This window comes from Tachypleus tridentatus, chromosome 5 (assembly GCF_004210375.1).
Source record: "Tachypleus tridentatus isolate NWPU-2018 chromosome 5, ASM421037v1, whole genome shotgun sequence".
Taxonomy (NCBI): Eukaryota; Metazoa; Arthropoda; class Merostomata; order Xiphosura; family Limulidae; genus Tachypleus; species Tachypleus tridentatus.
Genome location: NC_134829.1, coordinates 30,740,905 through 30,760,834, shown reverse-complemented (window position 1 = coordinate 30,760,834; position 19,930 = coordinate 30,740,905). Strand labels below are relative to the sequence as shown.

Sequence of the window (19,930 nt, the reverse complement as noted above, 5' to 3'; positions counted from 1 at the left end):
GTAGAGCAATGCTTGTGTTGTTTCTCATGTAGTAGACCAATGCTTGTGTTGTTTCTCATGCAGTAGACCAATGCTTGTGTTGTTTCTCATGCAGTAGACCAATGCTTGTGTTGTTTCTCATGCAGTAGACCAATGCTTGTGTTGTTTCTCATGCAGTAGACCAATGCTTGTGTTGTTTCTTATGTAGTAGACCAATGCATATGTTTATCTCATGTAGTAGACCAATGCGTGTGTTGTTTCTCATGTAGTGGACCAATGCGTGTGTTGTTTCTCACGTAGTAGACCAATGCATATGTTTATCTCATGTAGTAGACCAATGCATATGTTTATCTCATGTAGTAGACCAATGCGTGTGTTGTTTCTCATGTAGTAGACCAATGCTTGTGTTGTTTCTCATGCAGTAGACCAATGCGTGTGTTGTTTCTCATGTAGTAGACCAATGCGTGTGTTGTTTCTCATGTAGTAGACCAATGCTTGTGTTGTTTCTCACGTAATCTCGTAATTAAACACATTATATTAAATTTTAGTTTAATATACATACAACTTTCTCAAGTACTTGACTTGTTAGTAACATATTTGCACAAACCTTGAAAACCTTTAAACTGTCTTGCACTAACAGGCAGTAAGGTTAGATCCTGGCTAATGTGGCCTCCAACATACAAGTCTGAAGCCACATCCAAAGCTGTTAAGTGTCCCGGAGCATAACCTCCAACTTTTTGCTGAGAATCAATTATTATCCAACCATATCGTTTGTATCTCCCATAATTAACAGTGTGGGATGACTGACTGGCATTGATTTGTTGAAGTGATCGTAGCTCTCGAGTACCTATATAGAATACATAGAAGAAATGTATTGGTTTGATAACTTAAGTTGGTTTGAGGTTGATGGCGTTATCCCTCTCTTCTTACGTTTACTATTTTTAAAGACATGTTAAACATTCTTACGTTTACTATTTTTAAAGACATGTTAAACACATTTCATTTTTCTTACGTTTACTATTTTTAAAGACATGTTAAACATATTTCATTTTCATATTTACATAAAGAAAAAGAAAACTTTCTTACTCCAAATAACTATCAAACAACCCACGAATCTAAAAATTGCTTGTTTCTTACGAATCATAAATATTTTTTTTCTTTTAGCCAAAAGAGTTATCAAAATTATTGAACACTTTTGACTTTAAATATTTGTCTTTAGCACTTACAGTTGACATAGCGCATGTGGACAATTGTGCATTTTCTTTATAGACTTAGTAACAAACAAAAATTACACCGCATGATAGCGACCATCTTAAAATATGGACTGTAATTGCACAAACTAAAAGTTCTTATCTACTGCAGCGTAGTGATTTGCAAGTACAAATGGTGCCAAAAGTTGATCATTTCTGGAAGAACTACTTTTTCCAGTGCAAAGTTCTCCAATACTGTTTTTACAAAAGCAGACACAGGGCAAATTTCTTACGTTCCAATAAACCAAACAAGAAAAAAGAGGAATGCAGTGATTATAGAAGAAAGAAATACTAGTTACTTTACGATCAGTCATATAACAGAGACAGTGAGAAAAGCTACACAACTGTTGTTATATAGAGTTACCAAGGAACATGATGGTATATTAGAATTAAAACAAAAATATCCTTGGAAGTATAAAATAATAAATGTGTCACTATGTCTATAAAAGTGACACAAAATCCATGTTCAGCTTCTTCCAAGTAGAACAGAAAATCAGTTATTAAAAGCTGTATCAGTAGTACCTGGTGTGTGCTAATTAGAAGTCTTCTTTAGCATTCAATGAAAAATAGATCTGCTTAAATGTCTGTAAGGGTTCAAGTAAGTTATTAGTAATAAAAGAACATTTAAAAAATGGTACATAGCATTCCGATAGTTACAGCTTCAAGATATAATAGTAAGTTAAGTAGTTAAACATCCAGAATATAAAGTAAAATATAAAGATGGACTCTGCTCGCTATCAGACTACAGTACTGAAAGCATTATACCACAAGGAAATACTGTATTTGTTGGGGTTGAATTATGAGAACATATAGTCCCATCAAGACGAAGCACAAAGATAAGATATCATTTCCATCAAACAAGAGTATACAATATACCATTCACAGATGTCTTGTATGGATTTCAGTGCTTATAGGTTGCTTAAATTAGCAGAAGTTGTCATATATTTGATGAGCTTCGAAAACACGAAGAAATGACTGAACGATATTAATTTTAAGATAATGTAATATGTCATTTTAATGTAATAAAGTCTCCTTCAGTAGAATTTATACTATATAACAAGAGACAAATACAAAAGTTATGGAAGGAGAAGTTATAAGGCTTAAGCACTTATTCTTGTACTGTTAAAATATTTTACACCCATTTTAAATGTTTCTACACTGTTCTTTTTTCTCTATCATTTGATTTAAACTACCAAGAGACTGTGAAGTTTGTTTTTCACCCAGCCAATAATAAGGTGAAGTACGTGTATATGGTACTAGTTGTTATAGAATTCTGGATAGAAAGGTTTTAAAGCTGTAATCTAATAGCCACGTAAATCCTGAGGAAACTCGATATCAGTAGTCCTAATAAAATGGAAAATCCCATGTACCAAACTGCAAACACACTAAAAGTGCCTCATAATAAAGTGCCTTTGATGCATCATAAAAGGCATTTTTATTGTGTTTGCAGTTTGGTAAATGGATTTTCCATTTTATTAGGACTACTGATATCGAATTTCCTTCTTTTTTACTATGATAATAGCGTGCACTCAGTGTCACACAAATTCCACAACATGACAGAATGTGTTTTATTTTATTTTATGTTAGTTCATTCCTTCGAAAATGAAAATGCCGAATTGCTGGATAGACATCACTGGCTGCCATTTTGAATAAATTCCAAATATTCGTTACCTTTCAAAAAGAATAAAAAAGTATAGCTCTATAGAAGGAGATTTACACAATCACCAGTGAATTACAAATAACTATGAAGAACAAGTCAAGTTCTGAGATCATCATAGGAAGGTGGTGAAGTAAGATTCAACAAACTGTATTGCATGCCTTCAGTTAGTCACTGCCCTAAGTTTGCACATTAAGCACCATTGAAGCCATGCTTTTCTATTTACGTATAAAGCAGCTTTTGGACTTGTGGTTGACTGTCATGACAACTTTTGTAACGTCTTTTTCATATTAAGACCAGAGATAGCAAAATTTTTATTACTTAAATAGAATCGATCATTGAAACTGTAAGCCAACAAAATTCTCTTTTGACTCTACTGAGTCAGATATAAATAATTTAGACACTTTTTCCAGGAAGGTACCAATTTTCTTTTGGATTAGTATTGTTAATAAATCCTAGTGGCAAATGTCTTTGAAAAGCTGGTAAAGAAAATGGTACACATTTACTAGTTTAGCATACATAAGAACATACTACTATTATGTATTTTAAATTTCCAACTTTTCCTATCCATAAAGCTAATAATAATATGACTACATTTATGTATTTATATGGCTCTAGCAATCACTCGATTAAGCTATTTCATATGGAAATAAACAGCGCCCCAGTAGAAGATACAGTAAGGATACTTTAAAAATTACTTCAGTGAGCTCTGAAAGACTCCTTCCTTGTTGTTGGTTGTGGATTAATTTTATGCACTAATCGAGGAATATAGTCTTTAATTTGGAAGTTACTGCCTACGTGAAAAGCACTTATTCGACACTACACACTCCAAACCCAATGGCTACTCTAATTAAATTGTGGTATTTGACTATAGCTGCAATAACGCACCCATAACCCTAATGTGTAGAGTGTGTTTTTGTTTCTGGCAATAACAACATGACCACTGCAGAACCTCAGATTCATAACTTAATGAGCTGCGCTTGGCATCTTTTACTTTACTGACAGTACAATTGCTTTCACATAACTATTTAATTACACATTGGCTATTATCTTTGAATTCTAGAAAATATGCAGAATAATTATTCAAATACTATCGACTTTAGTCACTTGATGAAGACATATTATATTATCTACTAAGTTTGGGAAATTTTGTGAATTATCCAATTTATTTATTTCTTTATCCAGTTATTTTATCCAATGGGAAAACAGCATTTTTCTTAAAATTACAATCCATTCCTTTTATGTTGGATTGAAAATTTAAATCTTCTTTTCTATATAAACTTCTTATACTGTCCATAGTGAAAGATAGTTGTCTATCTAATAACAAAATTCAAGATATATTACTTAACAGCAACAAGTATGTATGTATGTTTTTGAATTTCGCGCAAACCTACACGAGGGCTATCTGCGCTAGTCGTCCCTAATTTAGCAATGTAAGACTAGAGGGAAGGCAGCTAGTCATCACCACCACCGCCAAATCTTGGACTATTCTTTTACCAATTAATAGTGGGATTGGCCGTCACATTATAACGCCCAACAGCAGAAAAGGCAAGCATGTTTGGTGTGACGGGGATTCTAACCCGTGACTCTCGGATTACCTTAACCACTTGGCCATGCTGGGCCACTAGCGACAGGTACCGATCATGGTTCCTAAATCATAACCACTTACCATTTTCATGTTGGCCTGTTACTCATTATAAAAGTTTGTTTTCAAGCACTACCAAGAAATGATTTATGTTAGACTAGCAGAAAACATTTAATTTGAAATGTATGTATATGTTCTGGCCAAAATAAAACCAACAGTAAACACATCTCACTACTAAAAGTTGTATGTACCATAATATAAACCATAAGCTCTGGTAAATAAAAACAAAACAGGCCCTATATGGTAAAAAAAAACTTGTTTAATGCTCACCTGATCCAAGGTTGAACTGATAAATCAGATATCCATCTTTTAAGCCAACAGCTATAAAATCTTCCATTGGATCCTGGTCACTGTCTGAAGTATGAAATGTTAATTTTCATATTTGATTATCATGACACAACAAAATGATGTATGTAAAACTAAACAGTTAATATTAATAATGTGTTACTCATACTTCATTGTAATATTAATAATGTGTTACTCATACTTCATTGTAATATTAATAATGTGTTACTCATACTTCATTGTAACTCTGTACCTTTGTTATTTAAGATCTTATAAAACCGCATTTATAGAGAAAGATAATACATCCCAACAATTAAAATTGTAATAAACCAACAAATCACTACTAACAGTATTTCAATGATTAACTGAATAGGTTATGTTAGAACAATAAATCTTACATAAAGGTAAATTTGTCATTACGATGTTAATTGCACAATTTACTAAGAGGTAGCAAATTACTTCATTATTTATTACGTCAATCTTAGACCACAATCCTGACAACATTTATACAAACATTCAACTCTATGTCAATTACTAAGATATATTTAAACAAAACAAAGACATAACAATGTACTCAAGCTACAATGAGAACTTAAAACCAGTTTATGTTGATTTTTCAGACGATTCAACGAAGCTTTAAATTACTGTTGTTGAATGAACCAAAAGAAACGAGTCCGGAAGTAATTCGATTTTAAAAGTCTTCAAGTCGCACAAAAGAAAGTTATATTTTGAATCACTTCTCTGATGAGTCATTTTTTCAACCAATGAATAATGGCATTCCTCTTACGTGTAGATCTGTACAGATTAATCACAATCTATACCTCAATTTCAAGATGGTGAGCACAAAAAAAACAACAAAAACTGTCAAAAGACGAAATACATGCAGAAGACTGATAATTTAGCTTACAGTGATACAAATAGGCGGAAGACTGAGAAATTAGCTGCCGAGCCCTACACAACAGATAAGTTATATGCAGAGAAAGTTAACCCGATATAAGCCCACTTTCAAACTTATTAAGCCTGGCAAACATGCTCGCCCTTTCAGCTGTGGGGGCGTTATAATGTTACGGCCAATTCTACTATTCGATGGTAAAAGAGTAACCCAAGAGTTGGCGGTGGGAGGTGATAACTAGCTGCTTTCCCTGTAGTCTTACACTGCTAATTTAAGGACGGCTAGCACAGATAGCCCTCGTAGCTTTGCGCGAAATTCAAAACCAAACAATCAATCACAATTATTAGATCATAGTTTCATAGATGAAGTTTGAAAACTAAACTTATACGGATAAGCTCTGGTTTATAAGCCTATACTGCGTTTTCGTTAAGATTCATGACCTTATCCAGTATGACTTCAGGTATCTTAGATTTTTCCCCTTCTTTCAGGTTATAGATAACGACTTTTGCTTCGAATTTTCATTTTCAATGTTTAGAAATATTTTATCTTTCACCATTCTTTCTATCATCTTGTCTAATCTTTTAAAGTGTCTTGAAAAAGTGAGAGGAATCAATGAGTGGGACCATAAAATCATATTGATCATCAAGAACATCGACAAGTTCAATCACATGGAATATCAATTATTGAAACACGAGTGTAACATGAATGAATTATGTTTCATGTTTCTGATGTCATCTGATTGTAACATGAATGAATTATGTTTCATGTTTCTCATGTCATCTGAGTGTAACATGAATGATTTATGTTTCATGTTTCTCATGTCATCTTTCTCTTGATTTCCGAATTTAGTTGGAAGTTTTAAAATTTCCGTTTTTGGACATTTTTTCATTTTCAAATACTTATTTATTGTCTCGATAATGAAAGCAGAATATATGTCAATTTTACAGCAATGTCTTTTGAGTCACAGAACGATTTTCTTTTATAACCATGGCCAGAATCAATTTCTGTGACTGATTACACTTGTGAATAGTTTGAAATCGACAATCACCACTATGGTTCAAAAAAACATGTTTACCAACAACTTCATTGTGACAGAGGCTCAATGCCATAATGCCCTTTCCACAGTTTCTTGTGTCTAAACTGACCTTTTAGCAGTCAACTGCCATAAATGTGCCATTGCTGTAACAGAAAAAGCCTTCAAGAAACTTCCTAGAGCACAAGTATTGAAACGTCTGTTTTAACAGTGGATATGAGATCGTTCATACTTATCATGAGACAGGTGGTTGAGGAAGACACTGTAGTGCCTTCAACCATGCAAGACATATCTTACTGAATGTCTGAGGTAGGTATAGAGCAACTGCCCAAAACATAATGTTTTCTATCCAAACGTCAGAATATACTTTCAGAGAAATCACATTTCTGAGCACTGGTGTTGTACTAGTGTCAATTAAAGACATCTGGCTACTCAACTTCAAACTGAAATGGTCATTGACAAAGTGATAGACGTAGATATGAAACAGAACATTCCTGTAGCTGGAACTGCTAAGGCTACGCTGTACCTGAAAATAAATATGTATCTTGCAAAACATCTGAGGTCACTGTTTGAATAATGTGCTACCAATGTGATCTCAATAGTATTTTGCTTATATGTAGTGTAACAATAATTCGTCATCTTACAGATATGGACCATGCAAGCTATTCAAGAGTAAGTAATAAAAATGTTGCTAACATTGGAAACTGATTTAATATAACCATTAGAAAGTGGCTTGTTATCTATAGTATCGATTATAAAGCCAGAGTGGAACAAAAAGCTGGGATATGAATTGTAGGTAGATGAATATGGTAACACGTATCACTGCCTTTCCATTTTCACAGGGCCTGGCATGGCCTAGCGCGTAAGGTGTGCGACTCGTAATCCGAGGGTCGCGGGTTCGCGCCCGCGTCGCGCCAAACATGCTCGCCATCCCAGCCGTGGGGGCGTTATAATGTGACGGTCAATCCCACTATTCGTTGGTAAAAGAGTAGCCCAAGAGTTGGCGGTGGGTGGTGATGACTAGCTGCCTTCCCTCTAGTCTTACACTGCAAAATTAGGGACGGCTAGCACAGATAGCCCTCGAGTAGCTTTGTGCGAAATTCCAAAACAAACAAACCATTTTCACAAATAACTAGATGTGTCAACTCTCAAATGCAAACAAGATAAACATTAATTATTTTGTTTCAGTCTCTATGCAAATCTCATTGAACTGGAAGCCTTATTGGCACATTAAGTTAAAACAAGCAAAAAGAAAGCGAGTTTATTATGTGTTTGGGTTATTACACTCTATCTTCTCAATGTTGAGATACAGTAAGTTTCATCAAATTTAATAATTCACATTCAGAAACAGTAACTGGTTAGAATGTATTGAATCTAAAAGGCTAAAATTGACACCGTTTTGATGAAAACTGTTTTGGCTTCCATCATAAAAGTCTTTGAGTACCATATAAAGGTCAGATATTTTCCATGAAGTTCACAAACAGATTTTTTTTATTTAAAGCACGCTGAAATCGACACAAAGTCAAAAATTAATCTTTTATATTTGTATGTTTATTGTTAAGTATCAAACTACACGTTATATCCACCACTTGTATTAATACCCCGTTTTTAGCATTATCAACCTACATACTACTGAAAAGATTTATTTTTATGTATCAAATTGATTAATCAAACCATTTTCTTCAATAAATTGTAACTTTGAAGTATTTAAAAACATTAGTGTCTCAGAATGACTACAGTCTCTTGATGGCTGAACAGTAAGTTAGATGGTTTATTAACCTAAAAATTGGGTTTCGATACATTCGTTTGGCACAACACAGGTAGCCTTTTTTGTGGCTTTGGGAAAACCAAAAAAAATCATCTGATTTATTTAATTCAATGCTGCAGTTTGTCTATCGAGTCAAAGATCACCCAGACGTGAGTGGTATAGTGTTGAAAGACACTTGCTGGTCCAGATGCTAGATCTGGATTTTAGTTATTCATATATTTAATGAAAGACAAAGGAAGGCTTGTGGCTGTCTTGGAAAGGCTTTAATGAATACCACATCATGTCATTTAGTCTGTATAAGTTTCTTACGCTTTTAAATGTCTTTAGTTAGGTGCTTCATGTTGTCGCTGGGTGCCTGAAAAGGGTATATTAGTGTATGTTTCAGATCAAGGAACAAGTACTTCATGATTCTCATCTGGACTGTTCATCGACCTTGGATACTGATTGAAGTGATAGTGAAACTGAAGCAGCACTGTAATAGATACAGGATACATGAAACATGCAATCACACATGTGAACCATAAATCAGCAGCTCTGAAGGTCGATATTCTATAACAAAGAATCACACTTCTAGTCACAATGTCTGTCAAACATTGCTACTGGTTGTTGTATAAAAAGACTTTTACCATTTGAGTAGATAATACTTTACAGAAATAGAAGATGACCTTCCAATCCTACAAAGAGTTGATACATTAAAAAAAAAAAGGTATTCAGATGGCGAAGAGGCTTACCAGAAGATCTCATTCGATTAGAAACGAGCGACATTATATCTCAGCCTTTTCTTGTCACTCGATATAAGTGTGTGCATGTTATGTAATATTTTAATTTATTCTAAATCCATAGTTTGATAGCCTTTCAAATTTATTGTAATATCCTAATTCAATATTAACCCATGAATGCACCTCAGTGTGTTTTATTTGCAGTTCTGTTTCATGTTATCTCATGTATCAGTGCCAAATCTTCTTACTTTACCTTTCAATTGATTCATAATAAATTTCACAACATACTTAGCATATTTTAAAGTGAGTTCATCCTGAAATTTTACTTTTTAATCAAATATAATCCATTTTATTCTACAATATTTGTTTTAATTTTTATCTTGTTTTACTTGTTTTTTTTAGTCCATCTCATATTTACCAACCGAAGATCATGTTATTTTATTTCTCTATGTTTTTACAATTGTGAAAAAAAAATCTAAGTTCTATCACTTTTAAATATTTTTAGCGGTTTGTCCTGCACTTTATTTAGTTTTGCTTTCTATTAGTATTGTATTGATTTATTAGTTTCTTGTTTGCCGGCTGATTATTATTTTTCTATTTTTATTCATATGTATGTTTCATAAAGTTGTATACGTCATCCAAAGAGGTGAATTATGAGCTTCATGATTACGTTCGTTAAGAATTAATTGTGACCATTTAGAACTGAATTTAAACCTAAGAAAACCACAAGCTAAGAAAAGGGTGAATGTATCAACAAAAACATTTAGATTTTTGTATTCTTTAACTAAGAAAATAAAATATACTTAACTACTTTAATCACAATGTTTTTTCAAGTTTATATATTTTTCCCGACTTATTTAATATCCTATAGACAGGATCATTTAATCTTTGCTTTGAGCTAAAATAACATACCACGGTGATCCTTTCACAGACTTATAATCGCTTAACAAGTTTCTGTATTATCTCTACTCTAGGCCATACCTAGGCGATAGGATGAAAAGGTTTGTACAAATTAACATGAGCTATTAGTTTGTCTCCCCTTTAGTTTATATTAGTGAAAATAACCAGTAAACTAGGTAACCAAGAATTGTGAGATACTGTTTGAACAGGTATAGTAGAAATAATCCATTAAGTCCCAAAAAAACAACAAGGCTATGATTGCTCTTCTGCCTCAAAAGCCAATTAGACCTTAATGAAAGAGACACTGGTTAACATTAATTAATCAAAAGATGAGTTTAAGTGTTTTTAATAAGGATTTTGTTTCTTGTTTTACAAACAAGTTGTTTTTTTTCCAAATCTTCCATATTACAGCTTTCATTCCTAGCCATTTCCATTAGTTTTATCCGTGGATTCGACAGTAGTAACTGTAATGCAACACATTATAGCGACCATAATCTCCAACTTTTTGTGTATTACTGGAGTAGTTGATACTGATGGGAAATAATTATTAATATTTCCACTGTGTTCAACTTGTCAAAACATTCCTTGAAAAAAGAAGGATTTACGTAAATGGAGTGGCTTGCATGGTCAGCAAATATTTATACCTTTGAACAAATACTGGATGTTTCTGGAGATGCATAATCTTCTCTGGGTCCAGATGCTAGAAAGAGTCTGGAAATTTCCATTTTAAAAGAATATTTGACTATGTTGTAGAACCTTGAGTTCCCTTGCTGTTTTGGGTGATCCTTGTTTACGTTGAGGTGAATTGTCATGAGCTTTAAACTTGTAAAGCCACTTCTATCAAATGTTCATTTATGAACATTTGCTGAATTCGTAGTCATGTGAATATCATATCACATCACCGATCGTCAGTTACCTGGTTTACAACGTAATGAATCACAGTTGGAGCTGACATTACTTCAGAATAATGGTTTGACCTAGTCATAACTGAAATATTGTACTCTCCAACTATCCTTTAATGTTTTGCATAATACATTACCTTTTATGGTCACACAAAAGTATTTACTTATTGCATTAAAAGTCACAAATGCATCTGAAAATATACTGGAATTTTGAATTTTCTTTATTATTTTCAATACCTCGAACATTTAAATAAGAAATAATTACAATCCTTAACATAATCACCTACTCAATTCCTCATATCTATCACTTGACAATGTTTTATTTACTATTATTCTTACGTTTTGATAACAGTTATGTTGACTCACCATCTTGACCCAGAAACATGAGTAGACCAATCTGTTGAAAGTCAGATGTGGTAAAGCGAAACCTAACTTCGAGGTATTCCCTAATATTGGATGGACGAGGAACTTTATAGTAGGAAGAATATCCCATCACGTCACCGTGAAAATATTTCCACGAATATGACGTTACTAAAAACAAATAGTTTATTAATAATTCTAGATATTACACTGGGAAACCTATTAAAATAAAACTGTGTAATACAAATTGAACTTAAGAACTTCTAAGTTACAGCTTTAAAAAAAACGTACAAAAGAAGAGGATTACAAAAATAACTGAAAATAATTACTATTATTTTATCTAGTATCTGTTCTAAAGAATATGTCTTTCTGAAGCTTATATCAAATAATTGATAATTATTGTATAGATATAAAAAACATGACTAATTAGTAATCAGTTTAGATGATTTCATAAGCTACTAACCCTAACAAGAGGGATATTTCTTGAAAAGACCTAACACTCAGTTAGTTTGATTATCAGCTGAGATTTACACAAGTTTACCTTTTGTGACCTGGCTTATATTACTTATTTACTAGACTATGCAGTATAATACATAGTTAGTTTATTACCTCTTGAAAATTTAAATAAAACTAGTTTCACTCATATGCATTAGTTTTCTGTCACCAAAACTAAACCTTTCTGTTGACATAATATTACTACTGTAAGGTAAGGGTGGGTATTCGGTAAAAATAATAGGATTTTTTCTGCTGGAAGTGAGTAAATTCAACTGATACATTAACATGTCAACTTCTCATCACTTCTTTCCATCATAGATAATAACCACATGTTGATAACTGAAAATGGCATCGGTTATAAACAGTGTGCTATCGTCCCAGATTCTTATGACTTAAAGACGTGGACAAAAATTTAAGAAAAGCGATGCACTAAAAATAGCTGTATTCAACTGAAATTATAATATTACAAATGCATTTTAGTGAAACAGCATGATAAACCCCAGGAAACGATAGATGACACGTGTACTGAACAAAAGTAAAACATATTAAAAAGAGCACAAAATCGTATTTGTTTCTGATCAACCTCTCGTATTAGAGCATGTACAGTAAAACTCTAAAAACAATGTTATCAGACAACAACAGTACTCATGTCACAAATCTTTCCATGACGACCAAATGGGCAGAGACACACAAATTCATTGTTATGACCAGTAAGAAGACAGGTTCCTCCGTACTGGCAAGGATTGGTTGGGCAGCTTCTTCGTTCACATGTGATACCAGTAAAGTTTTTCTTGCAGTCACAGAACCAGCCTTCTCCGTCACTACATTGAAATAAACAAACATATGATTAATCACTTCTCATATTCGCACTGAATGAAAATCTCTACATGTGTTTTCTGAAAAATTCTTCAATAAGCTGGAATTCTGCTAAATTATATATTGGCTTAAAAATAAATATACTACTTATGAGTTTCCCAAAACAAACTTACAGCAACTACCAAAGCAAACGCGTGAAATGCAAGAGGAGCATTTTATAAATCATTATAACTGTTCGAAAATTAAAATATAACGTGTATGATAATATAAAACAATATTCTCGAACATGCATTAAAGTATCATTAATTTAAAGCTAGAAATAATACAAAAGTAGGAATGCACAATCTTCGTCACTTCCATCTACACTTCAAGAATATATCACACAAAAAATCGAAAAATTAAAACATTACTGTATTAGACAAGAGTGGAAACTTAATATTGACGAAGTAATAAGAAAAGAAATAGAAGGTAATAATTCTGTTCTTTCCGATTCACTCAAAATATTGGTTTGGTTTGAATTTCGCGCAAAGCTACTCGAGGGCTATCTGCGATACCCGTCCCTAATTTAGCAGTTAAGATTAGAGAAAAAGCAGCTAGCTATCACCACCCACCGCCAACTCTTGGGCTACTCTTTTACCAACGAATAGTGGGATTGATCGTCACATTATAACGCCCCCACGGGTGAAAGGGCGAGCATGTTTGGTGCGACAGGGATTCGAACCCGCGACCCTCCGTTTATGAGTCGAGTGCCTTAACTACCTGGTCATACTCGAAATATACCAACGGGCAACAGAAGATGTTGAATATGAGCGGGAAATATCAGGTCATCCATTAAGTAATGTCCGATTTTAGGTTCAGAAAAACAGGAAGGATTTCAAACACTTTTAATGTTATTTAATCAATAATGTATGTTCCATTATTATTAATTACTTCCTGCCAACGATTCACAAGCTTCTGAATGCATATCTATAAAATTATTGGGGTTTGGAGGAAAAGAATGTAGAGAGGGCAGTTTTCACATCTTCATGTGTTCCAAGCTCTTTTCCAACAAGATAGTTTTGCAAGCTTCGGAATAGATAATAATCACAAGGGGCAAGATCTGTAGAATAAGGGGAATGGAGAGGTTTTTCCCAGTGTAGCTCTTCAATCTTTGCAGATGCGATAATTGCTGTATGGGGCTGTGCATTATCCTGGTGTAATACAACACCTTTACGATTGGTCAAAGCAGGCCTCTCTTCTTTCAATACAACTTTCAAGTGCTTAACTGTTGACAATAGATGTCTTATGTAATCGTTACATTGAGTGGCAGTAACTAAAAGTGGATCACACCAACAATATCCCACCAAACGCTTAACAAGACTTTCCTGGGGTTAATGTCCATTTTGGGCTGTGCTTTAGCCAGTCTACCTGCACTGAGCGTTTGTCTGCGGCGCTTAACATTTTTATAATATATCCATTTTTCATCTCTAATCACTAACCTATCCAAATAGGGTGAGTTACGTTCACGAGAGTACAGAAAAGTGCAAATGTCCACTCTTGCTCTAAGGTTGGCTTGTGTTAAATCATGGGAGACCAATCTTCCAAGTTTTGATACCTTTACAAACTGTTGAATGGGTTGAATTAAGCTTCTGTGCTAGTTTTTCAACTGTTACAACACAATCTTCTTCAAGTGCAACCAGCAGCAAGTCATTACTAAACTCAACAGGACGACCTGAACGTGGCACATCACTTAAGCTGTAGTCACCTGATCTGAACTTCTGAAACCACCTTCGACATGGTCTTTCATTGAGAGACTCCACACCATAAACACCTTGAATGTTTCGTGTAGTTTCTGCTGCACTATTGCCTTTTCTAAACTTGTAAAGCATTATATGCCTAATGTGATCCTCAGACACATCCATCTTCATAAGGGTTTATTTGATGAAAACGTGGAGTTGGGTTAGTTTCTTTTATTTGTCTGAACATTTTTATACACGTCCTACTACATATTCTAGTCATTAAAGTCTTCTACAAAGACAGAAATGATAATGCAATTTCTGTATTAAATTTTCGGACATTACTTATGGGATGACCTGATAAGAGATATTAATGTCCTCAGTCCGTTAGGTCAAAAGTACATTTTTGTAGTAATATATTTGGGAAATGCTTTCAAAACAAGTTTTAGAGACAGCAGCATCGATCACTAGATATTCATTTATTGCATGATTAGAGAATTGTTTGATCGACTAATTGACACACGTCGTGATACAAAGAATTTTCTGTTAGTAATCATTAGGATGTCGTAACGTCCTACTATTACTTCGAGCAGCAAATCCCCGTCACAGTAAACATTTTCAACCTTTCAGCCGTGTGGGCGTTTTAATATGACGATCAATCTCACTAGCCATTGGTAAAAAGAGTAGCCCAAGTGTTGACAGTGGGTGGTGATGACTAGCTGCCTTCCCTCTAGTCTTACACTGCTAAATCAAGGGCGGCTAGCACAGATAGCTTTCGTGCAGCTTTGCGCGAAATTCAAAACAAACAAACAAACCGTGTACCAAACTGTGTAATATTATTTGTATGATTTCTGCCTTAGAAAATAAAATTTCACATTCTTTACTACATTTCTTGTTCTAATGTTAACTATTACTGTCTCAAGTTTCAAATGTAGAATTTTTTATGTGTATATGTTCTCCGTAGGTACAGCGGTAAGTCTACGAATTTACAAAGCTAAAATCAGGGGTTCCATTCCTCTCAGTGACTCGCAGATAGCCTGAAGTGGCTTTGCTATAAGAAAACACACACATTTATGTATACATTTTAACAGACAAGACTATGGATCTACGTTTTAAAACCATTTCAACTCTAACTTCAGAACGTTTGGAGAGTTACAATTTATTTTCTGGAATCCTCAAAACGTGCTGTTCATTAAAAGCACTTACTGCGCCTAAAGTGTTGCATGTCTTTTGTGATATATGTATGTGAGTACAGATGTCGTGTTACAAATAAATAGAAAAAGTGTTTGTCTTCCGTCTCTCAGTTACTAACATAATACACTTCCGGTGCTTACTGAGAAATCCGTATTCAACATTGGTTTTGTTGTGTTCATTTTAATTTCGCGCAAAGCTACACGAGAGCTATCTGTACTAGTCGTACCTAATTTTGCAGTGTAAGACTAGAAGAAAGGCCGCTAGTCATCACCACCCACCGCCAACTCTTGGGCTACTCTTTTACAAACAAATAGTTAGATTGATCGTCACATTATAATGCCCCCAATGCTCAAAGGGCGAGCACGTTTGGTGTGATTGCGATTCGAACTCACGACCCTCAGATTACGAGTCGAGTGTCTTAACCACCTGGCCATGCCGGGGCCCCTTATACAACATAAGTTTCACAATAATTCGAAAAAATAAATTCTTGAAATGAAACAAAGCTTGTTCATAAAACAAAAACTAGAACCTACTTTCACAAACAGAGTCACTAACACACGTAAACATTCAGTCTAATGTTGTTAAACGGCCCATAGATTGTAGTCATGTAAAACCATTCAGGACCATTCACTACTTTATATTTCTAAACAAAAGCATAGCGTTCATATTCTGTACATATTTTTGTAAACATTAGAAAACTATTTTACATGTTTGTGAAGCTGACAAAACGGAATAAAATATAAAATTAAAATGTAAAGTAATTTTAAACAAGAAATTTCGGGGTCAAATAGACCAACTATGTAAATATAAGCAACAAAATTTGGTCCACAGGAGATTCGTAAATCCAGAAAAGTTGGAATAAAATAAAGGATCCTGTGGATACAGCAGTAGCGATGGTGGTCTGGTTCTAAAGGAGTCTGTGGATACAGTAGTAGCGATGGTGGTCTGGTTCTAAAGGAGTCTGTGGATACAGTAGTAGTGATGGTGGTCTGGTTCTAAAGGAGTCTGTGGATACAGTTTTAGCGATGGTGGTCTGGTTCTAAAGGAGTCTGTGGATACAGTAGTAGCGATGGTGGTCTGGTTCTAAAGGAGTCTGTGGATACAGTAGTAGTGATGGCTGTCTGGTTTTCTACCTTCCTAAAGTTAACCACCCTCACAGTTGTCTGGTAAGTAACAGTTGTCTCTGTAATCACTATAACTCTCTGGTTCACAACGAGTTCACAATAAAAGTTTCAGTCGTTCAACATCACTCATTCTTCTGGAGCTCCTTGTTCATTTTTACTTTCGAAATCCGCGTTATTTTTCTCATTCGTCTTCACTACCATCATTATCCTACACAGGAGTTCGAAACTCGTTTCTTCTTCTTCCACATTCTACAGCTCGTTCTCCTCCATGACCATTCTCGTACAGCCTGTTAGCTTTCTTTATCATATTCGCCCTTCTATAGTTAATTTGCTTTTCTATAAACACTATTTAGTCTGTGTTTTTCTTATAGCAGAGCCATATCAGGATATCTGCTGCTTCCACCGAGGAAAATCTAGCACCTGTTTTTAGTTTTGCAAACCAGTAGACTTACCGCTGAACACTATTAAAGTTCAATGGACGGCAACGAAAAGCGGAAGACTTTTGAAACGTCGTCCTCTACCCTTATGTTTCTACAGGGTGTTCGGAAAGTCACTGTGCAGTTTTGTAATCAGCGATAACAGCATTCATTCAGTCTATTTCAAACCAGCAACTGATAGCAGTGTTTAAAAACAAAATATGAAGGATCGAAGCCTGTATTGATGCCAACGGTGGTCACTTTCAACATTGTTTATAATTGTCATTCATATTTACCTCCTGTATTCTATATTGAAACATGTCTGTTAATAACTATATAAGTGCACAGTGACTTTCCGAACACCCTGTACAACAGGCAATTGGCGTACATTCAATTTAGTTTCATAAATATGCAAGTGAATTGAAGAAATATCAAATTTGTGCTTTATGTTAGTAGAATATCCTACATGGTACACTTCGTTAGCTCAGAGATTAAACTGCAATCTTCATAACTACAAACGCTGTAATTGTGTCCTGAATTAGAAAATGTGTGAAGGTATAATGATGTGCCATCATTTATTTATAATCCTGACTTACGTCCGCCATATTGTGTTTATTTTAAGTGTTAAAACACACACAGCAAGGATAATTATTCTAACCTTTTACACTGGCCTCCGTTCCGACACGGGTTTAAGGAACAGATGTTATTTTCACATTCTGATATACCAGCTCCGTTTTCAGCATCAGCCACGATACGCCTTTCTTTGCCGTTTATCTAGAAAATAAAGTATTTCACACCAATATTTAGAAATATGTATTTCACACCAGTACTTAGAAGTGAGGATACATTACTTAGCTACGATGTTTTTATGTAGGAGGGTCATATTTTACATTAATTATTAAAATCAGCCCTGAATAAAGCTAATCTTCTTAAAAAATAATGTTTTGACTTTAAAATTTGTAAGTTTATTACATAACTATTCTACACAGAGTAACTAGTTTAACACTAACCCACAGTTAATGTTCGACAGGATTCTACAATAACACAAAATGCGTCTTGGTTAATTACATTCGTTAAATAGTATGATAAATAATTAGTTTACAAACATCATTAGAAAATTACTGTGGCAATTGTGACCTTAAACATTTGTCATTCCACAGATGTTCAAATACACTGATAACGAGGAAGGACAAGGAAGTGGCATCGAGAGTATATATGTTGTAGATTTGTAGTGTTGGAAAATCCTTATTCCATTGAAGCATACTTTAATGTAGGATGTACTGATACACATCGTTTTTAACATCCGGTACAATGACACAACATGAATGATCTACTCATGTTTAGGCTTCAAACTGTTAATTAAAGAAACGTGTGATGGCGGAACTGTTTGTTTGTTTGTTTTGAATTTCGCGCAAAGCTACTCGAGGACTATCTGCGCTAGCCGTCCCTAATTTAGCAGTGTAAGACTAGAGGGAAGACAGCTAGTCATTACCACCCATCGCCAACTCTTGGGTTACTATTTTATCAACGAATAGTGGAATTGACCGTCACATTATAACGCACTCACGGCTGAAAGGGCCAGCATGTTGGTGCGATGGGGATTCGAACCCGCGACCCTCGGATTACCAGTCGAGTGCTTTAACTACCTTAACAATTTATAGAAACAGTATAAAAGTATATAATTTTATAATTATAGTAGGAAGCAGAAATCAGTAAAAATAGTTTTCAGCGATGAAAGTAAACTGTAGTTATAATAATTTCTGAAAATTGAACATTGCACTTTGTAATACAAGACAGTAATCATTATGGTAATGGCAGTTAAAGATATATATTATTGACATTTGTTTCCCTACCTGGAGATCTCTCATACATCCTACAAAACCAGGAACGCTGACCATGGGAGTATTTAAAATGTTCGAACCGTGAGGAAAACCTCCAAGGTAAAAACTTGTAAAGTTAAACACAGGAGAGACGACATATTGCGAACCTTTCATGGGAGCCGTTCCGTTGACCTGCAGAGAAGCCGTGCATTCCCCGCTTCCACGGCCGTCGGGGATCCAACTAAGTCTGAAAGATACATTTGTATTTCACGTATTTAACCTCTCTTTCTGTACAATATTGTGGTCCTACGAAAATATTATTTTAGTGTCTATGTACTGTTAGAAGTAACTCTGAGTCTAATTTTTCAGTGACAAAAACATGTTTTCGTTTAAATAATATCATGATACATATTATATATCCGCTCCCGCCCACCCCGAAAGAAAAAAGGAATGGAAAACACTTATTTTTTATTTTTCAAAACGGTCGCGCTTCTAATGATGAACAAATAAGCTCTTTATAATTAATTAGAACTGTTTAACGTGTCAAGGAGAAAACAAATTCGCTTTATTTTGCGATTTACAGAGGGTTGTGTCCGCTATATTAAAGCTTATTGAATATGTAAATCAGCAAGTCATGTTACAAATACAGCCAATACAAAGTCATTAATGTATCTACCTTACTCTGTAGGGAGGGATCTTGCCATAAAACTGTTAAAATGTTTCGTGTTCACGAATAACGTTGTTGGATCCATTTTAGTACCCATCATAACATCAAACGTTTGTTTATTAATAGAATTAAATTGTAAGGTTTGTTTCGTTTTAAATTTCGCGTAAAAGCCAAGGGCTCTCTTGGCTAGTCGTTCTTAATTTAGCAGTGTGGGACTAAAAGGAAGGCAGCTAGTCATCACCACCCACCGCCAACTCTAGGGCTACTCTTTTACCATCGAATAGTGGGATTGA

The 19,930-nt window shown here is 34.5% G+C and overlaps 1 protein-coding gene across 1 annotated transcript in view; it reads right to left on the bottom strand.

The window, feature by feature from the left end:
- The window catches only part of LOC143250842 (uncharacterized), a 135,744-nt gene that overhangs the window by 75,647 nt on the left and 40,167 nt on the right, over positions 1–19,930 (bottom strand). Inside the window, exons 9-14 of the mRNA XM_076501916.1 lie at positions 19,004–19,217; positions 17,809–17,924; positions 12,531–12,706; positions 11,397–11,561; positions 4,802–4,885; positions 587–826 (exon numbers count right to left, since the gene is read on the bottom strand). Coding sequence (XP_076358031.1) covers positions 587–826; positions 4,802–4,885; positions 11,397–11,561; positions 12,531–12,706; positions 17,809–17,924; positions 19,004–19,217 — 995 coding nt within the window. The remainder of the gene's footprint in view (positions 1–586; positions 827–4,801; positions 4,886–11,396; positions 11,562–12,530; positions 12,707–17,808; positions 17,925–19,003; positions 19,218–19,930) is intronic.